This window comes from Mobula birostris, chromosome 8 (genome assembly GCF_030028105.1).
Source record: "Mobula birostris isolate sMobBir1 chromosome 8, sMobBir1.hap1, whole genome shotgun sequence".
Lineage (NCBI taxonomy): Eukaryota > Metazoa > Chordata > Chondrichthyes > Myliobatiformes > Myliobatidae > Mobula > Mobula birostris.
The window spans coordinates 66,958,800-66,979,813 of NC_092377.1; the positions used below are offsets into that span (position 1 = coordinate 66,958,800).

At 39.5% G+C, this 21,014-nt stretch overlaps 1 protein-coding gene across 1 annotated transcript in view; it reads left to right on the plus strand.

Moving 5' to 3' along the window:
* Positions 1 to 21,014, plus strand: part of zdhhc14 (zinc finger DHHC-type palmitoyltransferase 14) — a 135,038-nt gene that overhangs the window by 66,702 nt on the left and 47,322 nt on the right. Inside the window, exons 2-3 of the mRNA XM_072265364.1 lie at positions 4,278 to 4,438; positions 17,477 to 17,638. Coding sequence (XP_072121465.1) covers positions 4,278 to 4,438; positions 17,477 to 17,638 — 323 coding nt within the window. The remainder of the gene's footprint in view (positions 1 to 4,277; positions 4,439 to 17,476; positions 17,639 to 21,014) is intronic.

The following is a 21,014-nucleotide window of genomic DNA, read 5'->3' on the forward strand; positions in this document are numbered from 1 at the left end:
CTGTGCACGGGAGGCTCCGTACTAGGCTGTAATGCAAGCAGTCCAAATGTTCTCTGCTGTGCATTTGTAGAAATTTGCAAGAGTGTTTGGTAATATACCAAATCTCAGACTCCTAATAAAGTAGAGCTGCTGGTGTGCCTTCATTCTGTTGATGGGACTAAAATAACTGAGGTCTCATTTGGTACAGGAATTTGGTTTATCTCTAAAATGACTGGTGCTGAAGGCACAGAATCAAAGTTTTTCAATGTGATTTTTGTTTTTTGGGATTGGGAGTTTTGAATGTTTGTGCAAATGACAGCTTCTGAGTTCACTTCGAATAGTCTAACTCAAATTTATTGATTGCATCATTTTTCCTCATCAAATGATGAACAATATGGAGTCTCACAGCAAGGAAACATGCCCTTTAGCCCACTGAGGTGAGTGAATTGTGGGCCATCAAATACCAACAGGACATGTACGTAAATGGCAGGGACCTCAAGAATGATGCTGTATAGAGAGACCATGGGTTAGAAGCACACAGATGGAGAGTGGAGAGCATAGTCAAAAGACATTCAGTATGCTTGCCTTCATAGGTTAAGGCATTGAATATAAGAGTTGGCATGTTATAATAGAACTGTACAAAACATTGGTCAGTCTGTACTCGGAGTATTCTGTATAGCTGTGCTTGCCCCACTATGCAAAATATGTGATCACGTGAGAAAGAATGCAGAAGAGATTCACCAGCATATTGCTAGGAATGAAGGGCTTACGAGGTGGCTTTGAGGGCCATAACATTATAAGGGCATAGAAAGGGAGATAGTTGGCGTCTTTTTTCTAGCATGAGGAAAATACAGAGGTTAAACCATATGTTTAAGGTGAGAATGGAGGACATTTTAAAGATCTTTTGAGAGATCATAAGGCCAAGTTCTTCACAGAAATGGTGCTGGTTATATAGAACAGCTGCTGTAGAGGCAAATGCAGTTAGTGTTTAAAAGGCATTTGGACAGGTTCCTGAATTCCTAATGTGGAGGGATACAGGCCAAATGTGGGCAAATGTGATTAGAATAGATGAGGCGTCATGGTCAACATTGGCAATTTTGGTCACAGGGACTGTTTCTGTGCTGAAGAACTTGATTACCCCAGTCCAGTTACAAGCTAGTCATTGACTTAAGGGTTTTGTACATGCTCCAGTTATATAAGAAAAAAGGAAACTGTCTATGCATTGGCCAAGAAAGCACAATTTCCCCAGGAGGCTGAATAAATTTGGCATCTCCCCTTTGACTCTCATCAATTTTATTGATGGGCCATAGAAAGCATCTTATCTGAACGCATTGCGGTCTGGTATGGCAATTGCTCTGTCTGTGACTGCAAGAAATTGCATAGATTTGTGGTAGTTGCTCAGCACATCAAAGAAACCAGCCATTCATTCATGGATTTTCCAGTGATGCCATTTGCTGAACACAGACCCTCTACCAGTTAGAAGGCCAGGGTAGAAGGTACCTATTTTCTTTAAAACTTGTACACTAAGCTGACTTTTTAGTATATCCCCATCCAGGGTCTAAATCCTGGATAGCAACTATAGGGGCATTATGTATATATTTAATGTTTGGACACGAGCAGTGCACTGTATCTCTTCTCAGTGAGATCAGTAATTGTATTGCTGGCTTTGACAGTGATGTCTTTATTACACAAATTAATACCAAAATAAAGATAAAGTAGGGTTCATAGTATTAATCTCTGCAGATTTCATTGTGTAGTTCCTCCATTCTGGAAGACCAACACTGTACCTGTAGTCTCTGTGTATCAGTATTTCTGCTGCTGTCTCTTGGAGGCGAAGAGGCCATATCGTTCTAAAGCTCAACAGAAGCCTCCTTTGTCTTTTCATTTGAACCTGGGTATCTTGAGTCACTCAGTGAGCTCACACTTTAGACGTCCTTCCTCCTCGATGTACATTCTAGTCTACAACTGCCCCAACCAAATGCCCACTAGCCTGCCAATCTTTGAACAGTCAGATCAGTTCTCAGCTCCGTGAAATTAATCCCATTCAATTGTAATTTTTCATACGACCACTCTTCATGCTTTCATAACGAAACATGATTTCATTTCATATTTTACTGCCTGAAGATAGGGGCAGAAATCCTGATGACTTTACTGCATTTAATTTGGCCATGGAAACAGTTTCATTTATTTTGAGTGGAAACAAACATTTTTGCAAAAGGCACTTGAAGGTGTGAATTTGACAGTTTACTTGTGGCTTTAATTTATTTGCCTTTCTTGGGAAATGGGGGAAGGAACTACCATTCGTTCCTTAGATCAGTATTTGCAGGATGTACTTTAATTTTCACAGTGCAATGTTAATTACCTTAATAAAATCATTGAAGAATGATTTTGATTCTTCTGAAAAAGCTCTTTATTTGGACCTTGACACAATGTTAGAGAGGTTATGTAAGTTTTCTCTTGGAGAGAAGAAAAAGGCAGAATTCTTCCAGAGGCTGGCCAGCAGCTGGTGCTGGACACCTGCAGAATTTTTGCCACATTGACTCCGTCACTTGATCTGAGTGGCTGAGGGTGCTTAGTTTTGGAATGCGGTCATTTACTTTGTGCAGTATTGTGTGATACAGAACAACTTGCAACTGATTTTCACATGAAGATGGCTGATGCTTATCTGCAGGGGCTATGAGAAGGTGCCAGAAATCATCAGGGCCATACTGCTCTTTAAAAAGAGCAGCTAGTGACATGGCAGCACTGTTTTTTCTGCACCTGTAAGCTCTGTGCCATGTGGTGCACAGGAAATCCAAGATGGGATTCACCCAACCGTCCCACTTAAATGGTGTCCAGTCTACATGACATAAGCCCAGCCTTGGGGAGCAGGCACTAGACTTGGTGGCAGAAAGCATGACACTAATCATCTGACTAGTTCTGGGCATAGGTTCTGGGGATCCAATACACCTCTCCCCTCCCTGGCACTGTATCATTTTTGGGTCCCGTTTAATTTATGTTAAATTTATGTTTTTATTGCGAATGCTGCTATGTGCCTGCAAGCAACAAGTTTTTTCTTTGCGTCTCTGCATACATGTATTGTACTTGTGCATATGACAATAAACTCAGGTCCATATCCATTTCTAGACTTAATATTGTTGAGTGCAGATCTGTTGCTGTATAACATGTATATGGGACTGCAGTGCTGTGGACCCAGGTCTGTAGCAGTATAAAACTGAGGTAGAGTGAAAAGCACTAGTTGGGAACCGTATTGCTGGGCACTTGTCAAACTTGTAATACTGGGGTACTGTATTAATAGGATTTTGCCTTCTCTTAAATGCATTTTCAAGGTTTTCTTGTAAAGAGCTATTATGGGAAGATGGGCTATAAGATTCTTTGAACTTACATCAGTGCATTTGAACTTTAGAGAACTTTGAAGAGGACATGAAAGTAATATGTACAGCTTCCTAATTTAGAGTAGAAAATGATTTCCCCCTTTATAGGAAGGTGGGAACAGCCAGCTTTTTTTTGAACACAAGAACAATTCTTTTGAGAATGTCCTCAGATTTTCAGATTTTGTTTTTGAAGTTTCTCTGTGAATGTAATTGCACACAATTTGAGGACTGTATTAACTTAAATGATGAATCTTAAGAAGCAGATATTTGATAAATCCTGGATTATGTCATGTCTTATCTTTCACATCATTTAGGCAGTGCCCCATATTATAGGAGACAATTTAGTCTTTTGAGCCTCTTCTTTCAAGGTCCTTTATACAGTAGGACTTACTGGCTACTCACAGCCCATTACTTATATTTGTAATGCAATGGTGACACTTTTGACACATTGATATTACTCGACAAAGCAGTAAAGTGACCGAGGTGGTACTGAGATGTTGTAAACAGTATGTGCCAAATTTACTGACGTTATATTTGTTTTGTTAACTTCTAGAGTTTGGATAGCAGGAAATGTTTTACGTAACTTGTTATAGTAAGAATTCATTTTAACTTTTATAGCTGTTACTATTTTAACTGTGCCATTTGAGTTGTTTTTTTAGGATATATAGGTCTATTAATTCTTCAAGTGATGAGTTGTGTATGACCCGGAAAAACTGAAGAAGGAACTTGATTCCATCATTACCTTTTGGTGGCAGTTGTAATTTCTGTCGCAAAGTTTGGCTCTTCATTCTTAATCCTATCTTTGAATCCTGGGACTACATAGTTCTTCAAGATAGGAAGTTCTGTCACTGCCCCTAAATGTACACGATGATGTGTGCCATTTTAGAAACCAGTTTTAATTTTTTTTATTTATATTTTTAACAGCTGTCCATACCTAGCAGTAAACATCACACCCGTGATACCAGCGATAGCAGGAGTTTTGTTCTTTTTTGTGATGGGAACGTTGCTTCGTACAAGCTTCAGTGATCCAGGAGTTCTACCTCGTGCCACGCAAGATGAAGCAGCAGACCTGGAAAGACAGATAGGTAACAGTGAAGGACTGTCTTTCTGTCTCTCCTCTCTCCTCCACTTGTCTTTTTGATTTTCTGTATTAAAAAAAAGTTAATCTTTAAAATCTTGACAATTTTTGTCAGGAACAATAGTTGGGTGAAAGCTCCTTAATGCAGAGGATATTACAGTTTGGTTTTAAGTAGTTAATGTTTAAATGTCACTAAAGTGCCGGTCAGAATTATTATTGTGTGCTGTTAGAGCTCGGGTTTGTGAACTAATGCAATGTTTTAGTTATAAAAGGACTCCCACACAAAACAGTATATTTAAACCCAACCTCTTACTGAAAAGTGAAGTGCAGACTTGGGCTGCTTTAGTGCATGCAGCTGCATTAGCTTATGAATTGGCAATATATGCAAGGTACTTGAGCCAGCCGTGATGATCATGTGTCATTTAGTAATAAGTTGCAGTTGTGGTTATTTGCATCTCAACAGAAGTGAATGCTTTGCCTCTTTCTTTTTATTAACTATGTATTTCAGACATCTTTTGATATTTTTGTCATTTTTCCTGAACACTTCAAAATAATTTTAAAAAGTGTCCTTAACTTTTATGATTCATTTGGATAAATGATGAGGGATAGAGCAAGCATACAGTTGATAATTGCATGTGCTGTTGCATATTTGCATATGTGGCTACTACCTTTTTATAGGAAGCAGATACTAAACAGTCGCAGGCTTGTTCAAGAAGTTAAACATTCCATAATTTTTAAGTTGTATGGTAAACCTCTTGTATGCATAAATGGGAATTCTTCTTTTCCTATTCTCAACTATAGTTTACAGTTTAATTTTAGAAATTGATAAACTGAATCCAGAACACTTCTAAAGAGCAGAAGGTGATTGTAAGTAGGGCTACCTTCGTTAAATTTGAATGTCATTTTAGAGACCAAAACATGAGCAAGAGGTGACTGGTATCTCACATTCCAATTAGCTTGAGTTAATACCATTTCATGTGAAAACAGAAGGTGGGATGAAATAATTTTGTAAATTATTAAAATATGTTAAATCCTCTCAAATCCTTATCCAATCAATAAAAATTCACAGAGCCAAGTTTAATTAGTTGAGCTGAATCTATATAACAGCAAATTATTTCATCAGGAATTGGTGTAGCATATGTCCATAGGTATATGATGCATTGTTCTGTTTCATAATGTGATGTTGAACTTAAGTATGTTACAGAGAGAGAAGTGAACAACAATGCTTCACTGGATCAATAAATAATAAAATTTGGCATTGAATGGCAGGAGTTATCAAGCAACCTAAACTTGTTTGGATTAGTAGGTTATAGAAGCTTCTTGGTGTGGGAGAGGAGAAAGCCTAGATATTTATGGAGAAAAATGTATATTTTGAATGGTTGATAATACCTTTGCTTGTAGTAGAGAGATGGGTGCATCTGATACCAGAATTGGATACACATATGAGCCATCAAATGAAATAAAACTGCTGAAGTATTTCTCAGTTTCTTTGGAGAAAGGAACAGGGTAAATCTTTCAGAATGGGGGAATATGAGATGTGACAAAGGGTTTTATGCTGCAAAGGATGGAGGAGAGGCAGAAAGAATAAAAAGGAAGTCTTATGATATGCTAGAGGACAAAAGAGATTGAATGCCATATGGTAATGTTTCCAGCTAAAAATAGGTTATAAAGTCAAGAGAAGAAAGGAAGTATACATTTGGAGGTGATGCCCATTAGTGTTACAAGTATGTTAGTGACATGACGAGGATAAGGCCTGGATTGATTCGAGAGCAAGGGTTAATATCTTAATATTGAGGCAATGTTAGACCATGAGCCAATGGCTGACCACAGATTGGTGGGTGAATGGGGCTTGGCACAGTTTTGGATGGGCTCAGGATGCAAGTTGAAAAGTAGCCAATAGAACTTTGAAATGTTTCATATTTGAGGTAACAAAGGCATGTCTGAAGATTTCAGCCGAATGAGCAGAGATTGAAGTAGTGGGTGAGATAGAATTTGGTTCATTTGATGTTGAACACCAAACATCAGTGGGCACGGCTATAAAGGTTAACAGTTTGTTTTATCTCAGGGAGTGGCCCAGAAAATTAGTTTAGTAGGTTGTGGATGAAATTTTAGTTAATTCCTGAAAGCAATCCCATGTTTTGGCAAGTAGTATGGAATGGAGAGTTTGAGACAAGTGCTGTAAATTGGAGCTGAATTTTGGTGGAAGCTGATGAGAGAGAGAGAATTTTTTTTCTCACTAGCATTATAGCCAGTAATCAGAAGAAAGTTTTGGAATAATTAGCCAAAAAAGTGTTGGAGAAGAAAAGTTTGTTTTCTACTTGATTATCAAGTTGCCATCATCTGGGATGCATTATGTGAAGGAATGGTGAAAGCAGATTTATTGGTAACTTTAATGGTGTATATGTACTCGAGAAGAAATTTACTTTGCTAAGGAGCAAGAATTTGAGACTAAATGAAAACTCTTTTAGAATTTACAGGTTGAATGGCTTCCTCCTGTGCTTCAGGACTCTGTAATACTTTTGATTTTTCCAACAAACCAACTCTGGATGTGATTTGATGAAAATCAAAATAAAGCACAACTGCAGATTCTAGAAATCTGAAGTAATGACAAAACTTGCTGAAAACATTCAGCAGTTCAGGCAACATGTTGAAAGAGAAACAGTGTTAATGTTTTGGACCATAGACCCTTCACCAAAACTGAGAAAGCAAGTTTGTTTTAAATTGCATTGAGGGTGGAGAGGATGGACAGGACAAAGGGAATACTGGATTGGGTGAAAGCAAGCTTTCCCAGACGTTTCTACTGTTGCATGCTATTTTGATACTATAATATGTATCACAATACCACTGAATCCTTGTTTCATTCAGAATGAGAAAGAGCTCATGTAATATGCTTTATAACACACACGCAAATATGCTTTGTTGTGATAGATCCTCAATGTTGTAAAGCTATGTTAGTCTCTATTAGTAATGCAGGAGAAGACTGGTGTGAAAGAAAATTAATACAGTGTAGTTCGGAGTTTTTTTTTGCATTGTGTTATTTACTCACCCATTGCCTTGCATTTAAGAGGTGCATTACAATACAATAATTCTGGTGTATTGCAGCTCTTGGTGAACTTCAGTGAAACCCTGAAGCCTCTGTCCTTGCCTCATTCCCTCTTCTCCAGAAAACATCTGAACAGAAAGGAATCTCTCCAGTTACACAAATGAGTGCAACTCCAAAGTTGATGATGCTGTTAGGTGAATTTCTGCCTTGCTTTTGAGGCAAGTTTGAGATATCCAGTTGGTCTTTATCCTTCCAGATATTTATTAATTCTGCTTTACTTGCTGAGTGTTTCGAATGTACAACATTTTCAGTTTTCAGTTTTAAATTATCCATTTTCCTTAGACTCTGCTCTCTGGAAAAAAGATGAAATCAGTGAATTAAAACGTACAAAAGGAAACTGCAGAAAATGCCAAGGCACCACAAAATGATTTTAATATTTTTGAGGAGGTTTTAATCAGAGTACAATATTCAGTTCTGACTTTATTTGCATATTGTTCATTTACAGATTGGATAAGGTTGACAAAGTCAGCTTTTTTCAATTCAAAATCACCACTGAGAACTTGAGAACAGCTTACTTATGTCCTCAGGTACAATTAGAATTGGCATCATATGCTGACTTTTTTTAAATATAATTTTTATTGTGTTTTCAAAGTGAATACGAGAAAATAATATTTACCCTCCCTCACCCCTTAACCCTCCCCCCCCCAATATATACTCCTACCTAAAGAGAAAAGAAAAAAAGAAGAAAAAAAAGAACCGCCTGAGTATTGGAAGATTTGCACATGCTCCATGGGATTAAAAATAAATTTTATATATATTTGTTACTTTCCCCAAGGAACCAAGATCTTTATCATCGGAGCTGTAAATAAGGGCTCCAAATATTCAAAAATGTTTCATATTTATCTCTTAAAATCTAAAACATTACTTAGCTTCTCAACTTTCATGGTTCCCTGGGGAATCTCTTTAAACTTCACCATGTTGCTATGTGTTTCCCTCCCAATCATCCAGGCAAAAAGAAAAAAAAGATAGATAAAATACAAAAAAAGAAAAAACAAAATACCCCCCCACTAATGTTGTGAATGAAGAGATACACAACACTACCCCCCTTCATTGTGCGGGTCGCAGCTAGTGCCACGCTTGCACACATGAATAACGTAGCGATTGGTCAATGTTTCTTCCAGCTCCCCGAAACTAAAAATTGTGTGTGTTTTATATATATATATAAAAAAAATTAATGTCATTATTCCCAGCTAATATTCCTCAAATTTTAACCTTTCTTCCTTTCCCTCATATAATTAATAATATATTTATATATTCATCCACCTAATAAACCAACAGGCCTAATCCTTGATCCTGTCTTCATCTTCAATCCATCTCGGTCCCCTGGGTTTGTTCTTGTATCTGGTGAATATTCAAAGAATCTCGCACAAACTCCTCCGCTTTCCGGTAATCATCAAAAAATCTTTTTTCTCCATCAGGCAAAAAAAATCTTCAGGGTTGCAGGATAACGCAATATAAATTGATAACCGTGATCCCATAGGGCTTTTTTCACTGGATTAAGTTTCTTCCTTCTCTTCAAAAGTTCATAACTTATGTCAGGGTAAAAAAAATTTTCTTCCCTTCTATCATCAGTGGCCCTTTTCTCTTCTTGGCAGCTTGGGCAGCCGCCTGTAGAATCCTTTCTTTGTCTTGAAATCTTAAGAATTTTATTAAAATTGATCATGGATATTGGTCATCTTGTGGTTTTGGTCTTAGAGCTCTATGTACCCGCTCAATTTCAATTGATCGGTCTTCCTCTTTCATTTGCAAGGTTTTCGGGATCCATCTTTGAAAAAATTCTATTGGATTATCTCCTTCTATACCTTCTTTAAGACCAACAATTTTAATATTATTACATCTACTAAAATTTTCCAACATGTCCACTTTCTCCAAGAGTCGATTTCTTTCCGTGTTCCAGATAAACACATCATTTTCTGTTTTTTCCATTCTATCATTAATATGCTCCATTGTTCTTTCCATCTTCTGAAGTTTCTTAACCATTTTATCCTGTCTTTTCGTAGCTTTATCATAGCACATCTTCACGTCTCTAAGCTCTGTTCTTAATTTTCATAGTTCAGCCGTTAATTGCAATAAAGCCTCTCTTATGTCTCCGTTGTCTCCTTTACTTTCAGTCTCTTCCAGTTCTTCCTCCTCCTCTTCATCTGTATTGTCTGCGGTATCCAATTCTAACTCTGAGTTGCTTTCAGTTGCAGAGGCCGTCGGTTCTTGTAGTTTAAATTGTGTCGATTTGCGCATGCGTACTTCTTTGCGCATGCGCAATTCCGGCATCTTCTTCCGAGAGACCGCTACTGCCGCCATTGCTCCCTGTTATTTTACGCCAGAGATAAAATACGTCTCCTCCGAAGGAGATCCAACCTGAATCCGAGGCTCCATGGCTGCAGTAGGCTCTTTTTTTCCCCATCTCGCGGCGACTTCACAACAACAGACTTCTTCTGTTGCGGTTTACGAGGCATATCGTAGAGTAGTCTTACAAAGTTTATAAGTAGTTTTCGGAAAGTATTCATTAACTTTACTTTGTTTAAACGGTACTTTGCTGATTTTTTTATGGGAGAGCTGGATTTACACGTCTCAATCCCACGTCATCACGTGACGCCCCCCTCCCCCTCATCATATGCTGACCTTGACAACCATGAATGTATTCCCATTGTGTTGTCTGGTAGGGAAGATCAAGATAGTGTGTATCTTGGAAGAGTACCTGCATTGACTTTCTTGGTAGAGACGATAGGTTTGGATTGTTCTGTCAACATTACGTGGTGAGCAGCTACGGTGCATTTTGGAGATGGCTCATCTTAGGAGCTCTGACAGCAAAGAGAATGAATGTATAAAGGGGATAAATCTGGCGTCAAGTAGACTTTTAATTGGGGGGAATCAAAAATTCTTGGGTAGCTTTGGAGTTGCACTCATTTGTGCAAGTGGGGAGTATCGCTTTCTGTTCTGATATGTTTTCTGGATAGGAGGGAATGAGGCAAGGATGGAGACTTAGGGGTTTCATTGGAGTGAGATGCATGTCACAGGACAAGAGCTTCTGACCTGTTTTTAGACATAGGAATTGAAATAATTTCATGAGTTCCAGACAGAATCACATCTTAAATATCAATCCTATGTACAAATATATAAGGTTGTCACTGACAAACTTAGTATAAAAATATTTGCATAAAGAATAGTTGAGTTGAAGACCCAAGACACATTTCAGAGCAAGCTGAATGAGTGTGTGAAGGAAGCAAATAGAAGGATATAATAATGTTTGAGATGAATGAAGGTGGAAAGAGGCAAAGGAGTGGTATCAACCACCAATGTAGATCCTTGAGAACAAATTACCTGTTTCTGGATTGTTAAACCTACGCCATCCTATGTTACTGACGTACAAACTACTTGGTATTTTTTGTGAACAAATTTGATATACCTTGATCCCTCAGTACGTAAAATCACTAAATGTCTACTGACATTGGTTTCATCTGCAAGGATGCATAAGAAATGGTAATTAAACACTTGCAGTGACTTGCCTTGAATAGGCACTGGAGATATTATTCATAATTGTTGGATAGAGCATGGAAGACACCTAGTATGTTCAAGGTGAAGCTGACTTCATCAAGCCAATGCAGCCAGGCATAATTCTCTGCTTTCTCCTTGTACCCCACAGATTTCTTTCCTTTCAAATTTCTAGAAGTGAGGTAAGAAATTAAAATGGAGGACCTTAAATGTCTGGATTCCCTGTGCAACATTTCATTGAGTCCTGTAGTAGAAAGATAGGCCAGATGAATGTGTGACTGATGGGCTTATGACGGGGACAGGGATTTAGGTTCTTGGATTACACTATTGGGATTTCTTCTGGGGCAGAGGCGACCTCCTCTTGGGGAACAAGGTGGACCAAGTCTGAAGTAGCATTTGGGTCTACTGACCCATAGCTTTAAAATAGTTGTGGGCAGAAAATCAGAACAGGTCCCTGGCTGGAGCAGGGCCAACTTTGAGGGCATTAGGCAGGATCTAAGTGGTGTTGACTGTTTAAAGTAGGAGGCTTTTAAAAGGGTCATATCAAGAGTTCAAGGACAGCACATTCTTTTAGGGTGAAGGGTAGAGATAACAAATTCAGGGAACCCTGCCTAAGGAGAAGTATTCAGGCTCTGGTAAGGAAAAAGAACTAAGCATATATTGTCTTGAGACAGCTGAGTGCAAAGTATCCTGAATGAATATAATCAAGTTTAAGACCTTTTAAGAGGGAAATCAAGAGGGCAAAAAAGGTATGAGTTGGTTTTGACAGGCATGGTTAAAGGTATTCCCAAAAGGTACTTCAGTTATATCAACATCTTCACACACACGAAAAGATAACTAGAGAAAATCGAGGTCCTCTGTAAGACCATGTGGTTTTTAAGAGGATGTTTTTGTGGCTGAGATTCTTATTATCTCTCTCAGTGTTTACGAAGGAAATTAACATGGGTGCCAAAGAAATGAGGGCCATAAGTAATGAAGGGGTATTTGCAGCCTTAAAGTGCATCAAGATGGGCAAGTTCCCTGGGCCTGGCCAAGTTCACCCTGTCCCGCAGCCCCTAGACTTTATGGGAGGCTAGAGAAAAAAAAAATCACAAAGGTCGTGGAGAGACATTTGCTATGTCATTGTCCCTGGTGAAGTTCCAGAATGCTGTATAATGTTTTTCCTTTGTTCAAGAAAGATAGCAGTCCAGGGGACACTTTAGCCTGACTTCAGTTGTAGGGAAATATCCAAAGGACAAGATCTTTACTCATTATTTATGTAAGTTATTTATATATGAATGTACATGTCATGGTCAACAGTTTGCTGATGTGACTAAGTTAAGGGATCTTATTGATAGTGAAGCAGGTTACAATGAATTACAAAGAGATCTTGATCAATAATCAGAGATGGGCTGAGCCAAATGGATTTGAATTTAGATAAGTGTGAGGTGATGCATTTTGGACAGTCAAACCAGGATACAGCATACAGTGAATGGCAGGGCACTGACAAGAGTTGTGGAACGGAGAGTGGAACCACAAATGCACAGTTTGCTGAAAGTGATCTCACACGTAGACAAGGTGGTGAAAAAACACATGTAGCATGCTGGCCATCAACAATGAGGGCATAGAGTTTTGGATTAGGGACTTTATTTTGCAGTTATGTAAGCCGTTGGTGAGACTGCACTTGGAGTATTGCGTATAGTTTGGTTATAGGAAGGACTTTGTCACGCTAGTGAGGGTGCAGAACAGATTTGTGAGAGTGTCACCTAGACTAGAGGGCCTGAGTTCAGAGTTCAAAATAAATTTATTAATAAAAACATATGTCACCGTGTAAACCTTGAGATTCATTTTCTTGCGGGTGTACTCAATAAATCCAGAGGATAATAACCATAACAGAATAATTGAAAGACCACACCAACATGGGCATTCTACCAATGTATGAAAGACAACAAACTGTGGAAGTACAAAAAGAAGAAAATAATAATAATAAATAAACAATAGATATCGAGAACATGAGATGAAGAGTCCTTGAAAGTGAGTCCATTATTTGTGGGAACTTTCAATGATGGGGCATGTGAAGTTATCACCTTTGGTTCAAAAGCCTGATGGTTGAGATGTAATAACTGTTTCCGAGTCTTGTAGTGCAAGTCCTGAAGCTCCAGTACCTTCTTCCCAATGGCAGTCGCAAGAAGAGAGCATGTCCTGGGTGGTGGGTGGGCAGTGCTTTCCTGTGACAATGTTTTGTGTGGATGTGCTCAGTGGTGTGGAGGGCTGTATCTGTGATGGACAGGGTTGTATCCACTACTTTTTGCAGCATTTTTGTAGGGAGAGGTTAGCCACACTGGATCTTTATTTCTTGGAGTGCAGGAGAATAATGGTGACCTCATAAAAGTGTATAAAATCAGAACGGGTATGGATAAAGGTGGAGGACAGTAATGATCTTTTCCCAGGGCTAGGGAGTCCAAAGCTAGAGAGCACAGATAAAAGATAACAGGGAGAAATTTTAAAGGAGTCCTGGAAAGTAACACCTTTATCCAGAGTATAGTGAGTACCTAGAAAAGGTTGTTATAAAAATTCATTGAGTATTTCCAGTAAGTAATTCCATCTTATATATAATATTATTTCTCTTTGTTCTTCTAACAGAACTGTTAACATTTTTCTTCCAGTTTTTGCTTGGTACATGTCTGTCAGTTCCATTGCTTGTCTATATCCTCATGAAGACCTTTATGAATCTCTTAATTCACTCCAGTTCTGAACACCAGCTCATCAAAAGTGAAAGCTATGCTGCACACTCAAGTCCAAGTTATTTATATACAGTGGATTCTGGTTAATTTGGCCATCGATAAATCAGAGCAGCTGTTTATTTGGGATGACTTTTAAAGAACAAAATGAAAAAATAGCTTGATTCCCTTCACTTCTTTGGGATAATATGCCATTTGATTGGGGCAGGAGACTGTTGCTGAACAGTTTCTTCATCACTTGTGTGGCTGTTATACAGTACATGCTTAGAACGATCATTTTTAAAGTAGTGTCAGTTGTGTGTGTTTTCAAAAAGCAATAAATTTTTGTCACTGGTAGTTGGTGAGAAATAAATGGTAAGACAATTAGGAACTGTTTTGCTCACCACGGTGTCAAGGATTCAGGCTCAGAGATGCCATAAGTTGTTGGGAATGAAAGTGAAATGATTTTGCTACTTCAACAAATTAGGACCTATGAAGAATTTGAAGGTACAGTACCGACAATCATCTTGAATGTTACAATGAAAAGGAAGATTTGGAGGATGCAATGGGTTAAAGCATTGTATGAAGGGAGTCCTTCATCTGCACTGTGTCTGTGTTGATTTTGTTCATTTACAGTCAATCAAAAGAACATGGCAGATGAATTCCTCTGTCAACAACTATTAGTATCAAATGGTTTTATACTACCGTGGGGGTATTGGTAGCATTCTAATTTGTTCTGTATTTCATTTAAGTACATAAATTGTTACTCAGTTAAACAGTAGTGTCTTTTTTATACCTTTAAACTAACTTTGGCTAATTGGGGTAGCTGCTTAATTGGGCAAAAATGTACTGGTCCCAATGTGTCCCAATTAACTGGAATCCACTTTATTAGGAAATGCAGTAGCTCAAATACTGACCAGTGGGCAACTAATTTTAACATATATCCTGTCTGGAAAATCCATGACAGCTTCCTGTCTTTTAGTTGATTTTCTATCTCTACTTCGATTGTTCTTTATATTTCATGGGTTTTGGTCATAGTGACAGATTATTGTGTAGTCATAGAACAATACAATATAGGTACAGGTCCAACCTAGCTCGTCCCAATTTGCTGAGTTCAGCCTACATCCCTCTAAGCCTTGGCATACTATATACATATTCAAATGCTTCTTAAATTATATTATTAGAGTTCCCTCAATCACTATATCTATTTATGCACCCCCCTCCCCCACATGTGGAAAAAGTTTCTCCTCAAGTCTTTAACATTTTTATCCTCTCATCCTAAATCTATGTTCCTTACCCTGGGGGGGGAAATCAGTTGCCATCTACCTTCAAGTTTAATTATCATTCAGCCATCCATGAATATAGTCGAACAAAGCAGCGTTCCTCCAGGACCGAAGTGCAAAATAGTACACAGCACAAATCATACATATTGTTACGATTTCAGAAAAAAAGTCTCAAAGGAAAAAAATATAACCCTAATTCCTACGTGGCATGACTGTAGAACTGATAGTACGTTGTCCTGGTCCAGCTTGTTCTTTTACTGAACGAACATGGGACAACAGCACTGATGGAAGGGGCCAAGTACAGATTCCAGTGTGCCTCACAGGGGCTCTCCCACACTGTCTCCTCACCTGACCTGTTGCCACAGGCATCCCCGCGGCCTCGAGCTATTCCTCAGCATACCCGAGGCCATGCAGCTCCCCCACCATCTATCTCATCAATGAACCAGTGAACTGGACTTGCAGGATTCTACATTACCAATATCCAACAGGGTCTTTAGGTCATAGTAAAAATGTCCAAAACAATCATTTACACACCATCCATCGACACACGACAAATCTAGGCAACAACATGAAAACGGTACACAATAAGTCTAGCTCCATCGCTAACGAGCAACTCACTGATGGGATAGTCCTGCAGTGCATGATGTTCTTGGTATCTTAAAAGCATACAAGATGAACAAATACGCCTTTGGACCCGGAGTGGCTGCTACATCTGTGCACGCCGCCATCTTACTGGAAAAATTTATATATGCCTTTCATAGCATGTCTGTAAGGTTGGCCATCATTCTCCTATGTTATAAAGAATAAAGACCTAGCGTGGCCAATCTCTCCCTATAACTGAGGCCCTCTAGTCCTCGCAACATCCTCATCAATAATTTCTGCATTCTTTCTCATCTAAGCATGTCTGCCCAACAAAAGGGTGACCGGAACTGTTGCAGTACTCCAAGTGTGACTAGAACCTCAATACCCCTCATCAGTCAAGTTTCCGTAAATTTCTTCATCCATTTGGAGACATCTGCTCCTGGATTCCTGATGTCATACTCCTTAAAGCCTCCCGCTTGTTCTTCATTCCTTTCCCTTCAAATAGGCAAATCAAATGGACCTCAGTTAGGTTTTGCCAAATTCTTCCAAACCTCCTGAGGCGTTGGTCAGACCACATTTGTAGTAATGTGAGCAGTTTTGGGCCCTGTATCATATCCATTGAAATAGCTGGAAACTCGTATAGCACATTAATCGATAGTGTGACGAAAGAGGGTTACAAAAAGTACACATAGATTAAGATGTTAACTGTCCTGTGCTAGCACCAGTGGGATCAACAGTTGATCTGCCACCTGTCTTCAGGAGAAAGAGAGATAAGGAAGACAATGGAGCAGCATTTGGAAATGTTAATGAAGAGACGGGAGAGTTTAACGGAAGGAGATACGGTCTGAGAGCTGTCAAGATCGGCTCCTTTTTGAACCCTGAACTGTTTGAAGTGTGATGGACAGGCGATACCCCAGCAGGGGGATAAAAAGGGACAGGTTCGCTAAGGCAGGACACACACGACACCACGAGGTAACGAGACCCTGGAAGCGGTGCGTCTCCCACAAGTCGGTGTGAGTTTTGGAGGGCTGATCGCGGGACCAAGCCATAGACGCACAGGGTGGAAAGGTACGATCGGTGGGAACCTGGTGTGTGTCCGCCCTTGCCTGGGTGCCAGGTTCACTGCAGAGGAACGATCGTATCTGAAATGGAGGGGTCACAGTCGGTGACCTCAGAAGACATTACAAAGGGCTCGCCCGAAAGCTGACTGTGAAGAATATCAAAGGTCTGTGTGGAAGCCGTTTGAATATGCATTTGCTTTTGCTCTCTCTCTCCTTTCCTCCCCCTCCCCCTGTCCACCGCCACGGCAGTGATTACTGTGACCTGAACTTTGTGTCACTTTGAAACTTGCCATTTCCCCCTAGACAACGATAGAGCTTGATTGATCCTATTATCCTAGTTCTGTGTACATGTGTGTTTATTCATTGCTAACCTGTTGCATTTATATCCTTTTGATTAGAGTACTGTGTTGTTTATTTCTTTAATAAAACTTTCTTAGTTCCAGTAATCCAGACTCCAACTGAGTGATCCATTTCTGCTGGTTTGGCAACCCAGTTACGGGGTACGTAACAATAGCAATTCCATTAACTTCTTTGTATTATGGAAAGTCACTGCCACATGCAAAACTCATGAAAGGTATTAACTTTATGCCAAGGTACCAACCTGATACAGCATTTCTCATGCTGTTTTTGATTGAAAGTAGTCAGCATTCTGTTCTTTTTGCTTAAAACAAAATAAGGCTGAACCAACTTGCTATTTGTTAACCATAGTTCATCAGTAACTAATTGCCTTCAAATGAATGTATTATATGGTATTTTAAAAGAAGCATATCAAATAAAATAATCCTGCAGTTGTGCATTTTAAAACTTTGTTTTCCTTTTCCCTTGCAGATATTGCCAATGGTTCAAGTTCAGGAGGTGGGTATCGTCCTCCCCCCAGAACAAAAGAGGTGATAATTAATGGGCAGACAGTCAAGTTAAAATACTGCTTCACCTGTAAGATCTTCCGTCCACCACGTGCCTCTCACTGTAGCCTTTGTGATAACTGTGTAGGTAAGGAATTTACTTGGAAAGCTGTTCAAGATTTTTCATAACTAATAGATGTTTAATTGAACTGTGAAGTTGCAATTAAAAGGAGTATGATTGATTGCAAAATTTCAAAGTTGTAGAACTTAGATGATTGAATATGCTATTTCAAGGCTATGAGACTTGGGTAATTGTTTGTTGCCTTATTAGAAATCTCTGCTCCTGTTAAAAATAGCACATAATTTTGGCAGGATTGGATTACAAACTCTGCTCTTTTTGTGTGCAATATCACAGATAGTGATATCTGATACTTTAGCAGAGTTCTGCTGGGATAGCCAGACTGAATGTTAAAGTTATATATTCCAGTGTTTCTACAATGGCAGCTGCAGCAAGGGTGGTTCACCAAGGGATATCTGAAAGAGGTACAAAGAAACAATCTGAAGCCTTGGGGCATTGATGAAAGGTTGTGAGGAAGAGCCCCAAGGGGTATAACTGCATGGTATATGACCTGTGAGAACATATCTACTGAGTAGACCTATTCCCCAGAACAAAAGTAGCTGATAATTAATGGACAGAAGTTAAAATAAAACTTGGTAACTGTGAAATCTTCCAGTAATTGGGATTTTTTTTAGATTATGAGGACACTCAGTCCTCATTTATTGTCATTTAGAAATGCATGCATTAAAAATGATACAACGTTGCGGCCTTTGTGGCAATTATAGTATGTAAGTAGGTAACTTAGAAAAGCGTTTCAAAACTTTGCAAAGCAAAGAAAGTAATTTTTCAAGAACTTATTTCTGCCCATATGATATTGAAATGCTGCCTTTAAAGGAGAAGCCATTTATTCCAGAGTTTTGAAATTAGTGAAAAACATTATTTATAATTACTATCTTGTGCACATATTTTTACTCTTTAATGAAGCAAAATTCAAACCGTTTTAAATCTATTTAATTCTTTAATAAGGATGCAATTTCAAATACATATTTACACAAATACACTTTTTTTTTGAAGCCTGAAATTAAGGCTGCCAAATATTGGCTTATCCCAGCTTTTCAAGATACAGTATATGACCTAATCAGTCATCACTTGACTAATTGTACCTTAAATAAATCATGCATATACCATGTTTTTAAGACTAAATCGATCATATTATTCTTGACTGAAACTGCTCAAGCATGGACAAATGAAGTTACAAAGATCTCATGATTTTGCATGTGGATTTTCAAACTATTTTTAATATGAATGATATGAATGACTTAAAAAAAAGCTTTAAGCCTTATTCTTGTCAATATTCAATTTTTGAGCTAACCTTTAAAATTTAAAGAAAAAAAAATCTGCCAACTTCATGGAATAAAGGCAGGAAATGCTGCTACACGCAGTACGGCTGTGACTGGCTGCATAGTGAAGTGCACTGAGGACATCACCGTTATAAACTCAACTGTGTGAGGGAAAATCAGAAGTCATGGTTACTGGCAGAGGTCCGAGCGCAGCTGAGCGATTGGGATGCTGCCTTCAGATTGGGGGATAAGACAGCTCTCAGGTCAGCAAGAGCTGTGCTTTCCCACACCATCAGGAGCACAAAAAGGGATTATTCACAGGGAATACTGTATACAGCCATTTCTGTGACACGAGGCACATGTGGCAGGGCATTCAGATAGTAACAGATTACAAGTTCACCCTGCACATCAACGACAGTGATGCTTCTCTTCCCCAATATCTTTTATGCTTGGTTTGATGCACAAAGCCGTGCACTGGTGAGGAAGGTCCCCTTCCCCTGAGGCACTCTGGTCGCAGCTGATGTGAGGAAGACTGTCGCTAGGGTCAACCCACGCAAAGCTGTGGGGCCTGATAAACATACCTGGTCAAGCGCTGAGGGACTGTGTAGCCCCATTAACTAAGGTTCAAAAATACATCTTCAATATCTCTCTAGAACAGTCCTCTGTCCTGTCAGGTTTCAAGGCAGCCACCATCATCCCATTGCCCAAGAGGGCGACAGTATCCAGCCTGAACGATAGTGGCACTGACACAAACAATAATGAAGTGCTTTGAATAGTTGGTTATGGATTACATTAAATTTCTTCTCACCACTGTATTGGACCCTTTCCAGTTCACTTATCACTCATGTCAGTCCACTGATGATGCCATCACCTCTGTACTCCACTCCGATCTAACCTACCTGGAAAGTGGTGCCTTGTATGCCAGGATGTTGTCTATTGACTTTGGCTCAGTGTTCAGTACGGTCCCTCAGAAACTGGCGGGTAAAGTGCTCTCGTTGGGCCTCAACACCTCTTCTGTAACTGGTTCCTGAACTTCTTGACAGAAAGTCCGCAATCAGTCCATGTTGGCAGATTCATCTCTAGCTCTATCACACTGAGCACTGACGTTCCCTAGTGCTGTTGTGCTCAGCCCGCTGCTGATGTATGACTGCATTGCTAGATCCAGATCATACCAAGTCAAGTCTGCTGAGGATATAAAAGTAGTTGGCTCATCAGCAATAATGTCAGACGGTGTGCGAAGAAGAGGTAGAGCCACTGGTAGAATGGTGCAAGCGCAACAACTTGAGTCTCAACGTGGACAAAATCAAAAGATAATTGTGGACTTTAGGGAGGTGCAGGCCAACCTCTCCTCTCTGCACATACATGGCTCCTCCATGGAGAGAATTAGGAGCACAAATTTCTGGGAGTGCACATAATGGATGATCTCAACTGGTCCCTCAACAACACCTCTTTGTTCAAGAAAGCACAGCAGTATCTCCACTTCCTGATTGAGATGAGTGATGCTTCCCCCCCCACCCTCATTTTAACCAACTTTTACAGGAGCACTGTTGCACATGTACTGACCAGCTGCATCACCGTGGTACAGGAATTGCAAGGTATCTGACCTCAAAGCCCTACAAAGAGAGGAGTCTCTCTTCCACTCATCAGAGATAATTATCAGGAGTGCTGCATACAAAGGCCCTTAACATTGTCAATGATCCCTCCCATTCATCCAACAATCGCTTTGACCCCCTACCATCAGGCAGGAGGTACCACAGCATTAGGGCAAGAAACATAGAAACATAGAAAATAGGTGCAGGAGTAGGCCATTCGGCCCTTCGAGCATGCACTGCCATTCAGTGTGATCATGGCTGATCATCCAACTCAGAACCCTGTACCTGCCTTCTCTCCATACCCCCTGATCCCTTTAGCCACAAGGGCCATATCTAACTCCCTCTTAATTATAGCCAATGAACTGGCTTCAACTGTTTCCTGTGGCAGAGAATTCCACAGATTCACCACTCTCTGGGTGAAGAAGTTTTTCCTCATCTCAGTCCTAAAAGGCTTCCTTTATCCTTAAACTGTGACCCCTCGTTCTGGACTTCCCCAACATCGGGAACAATCTTCCTGCATCTAGCCTGTCCAAT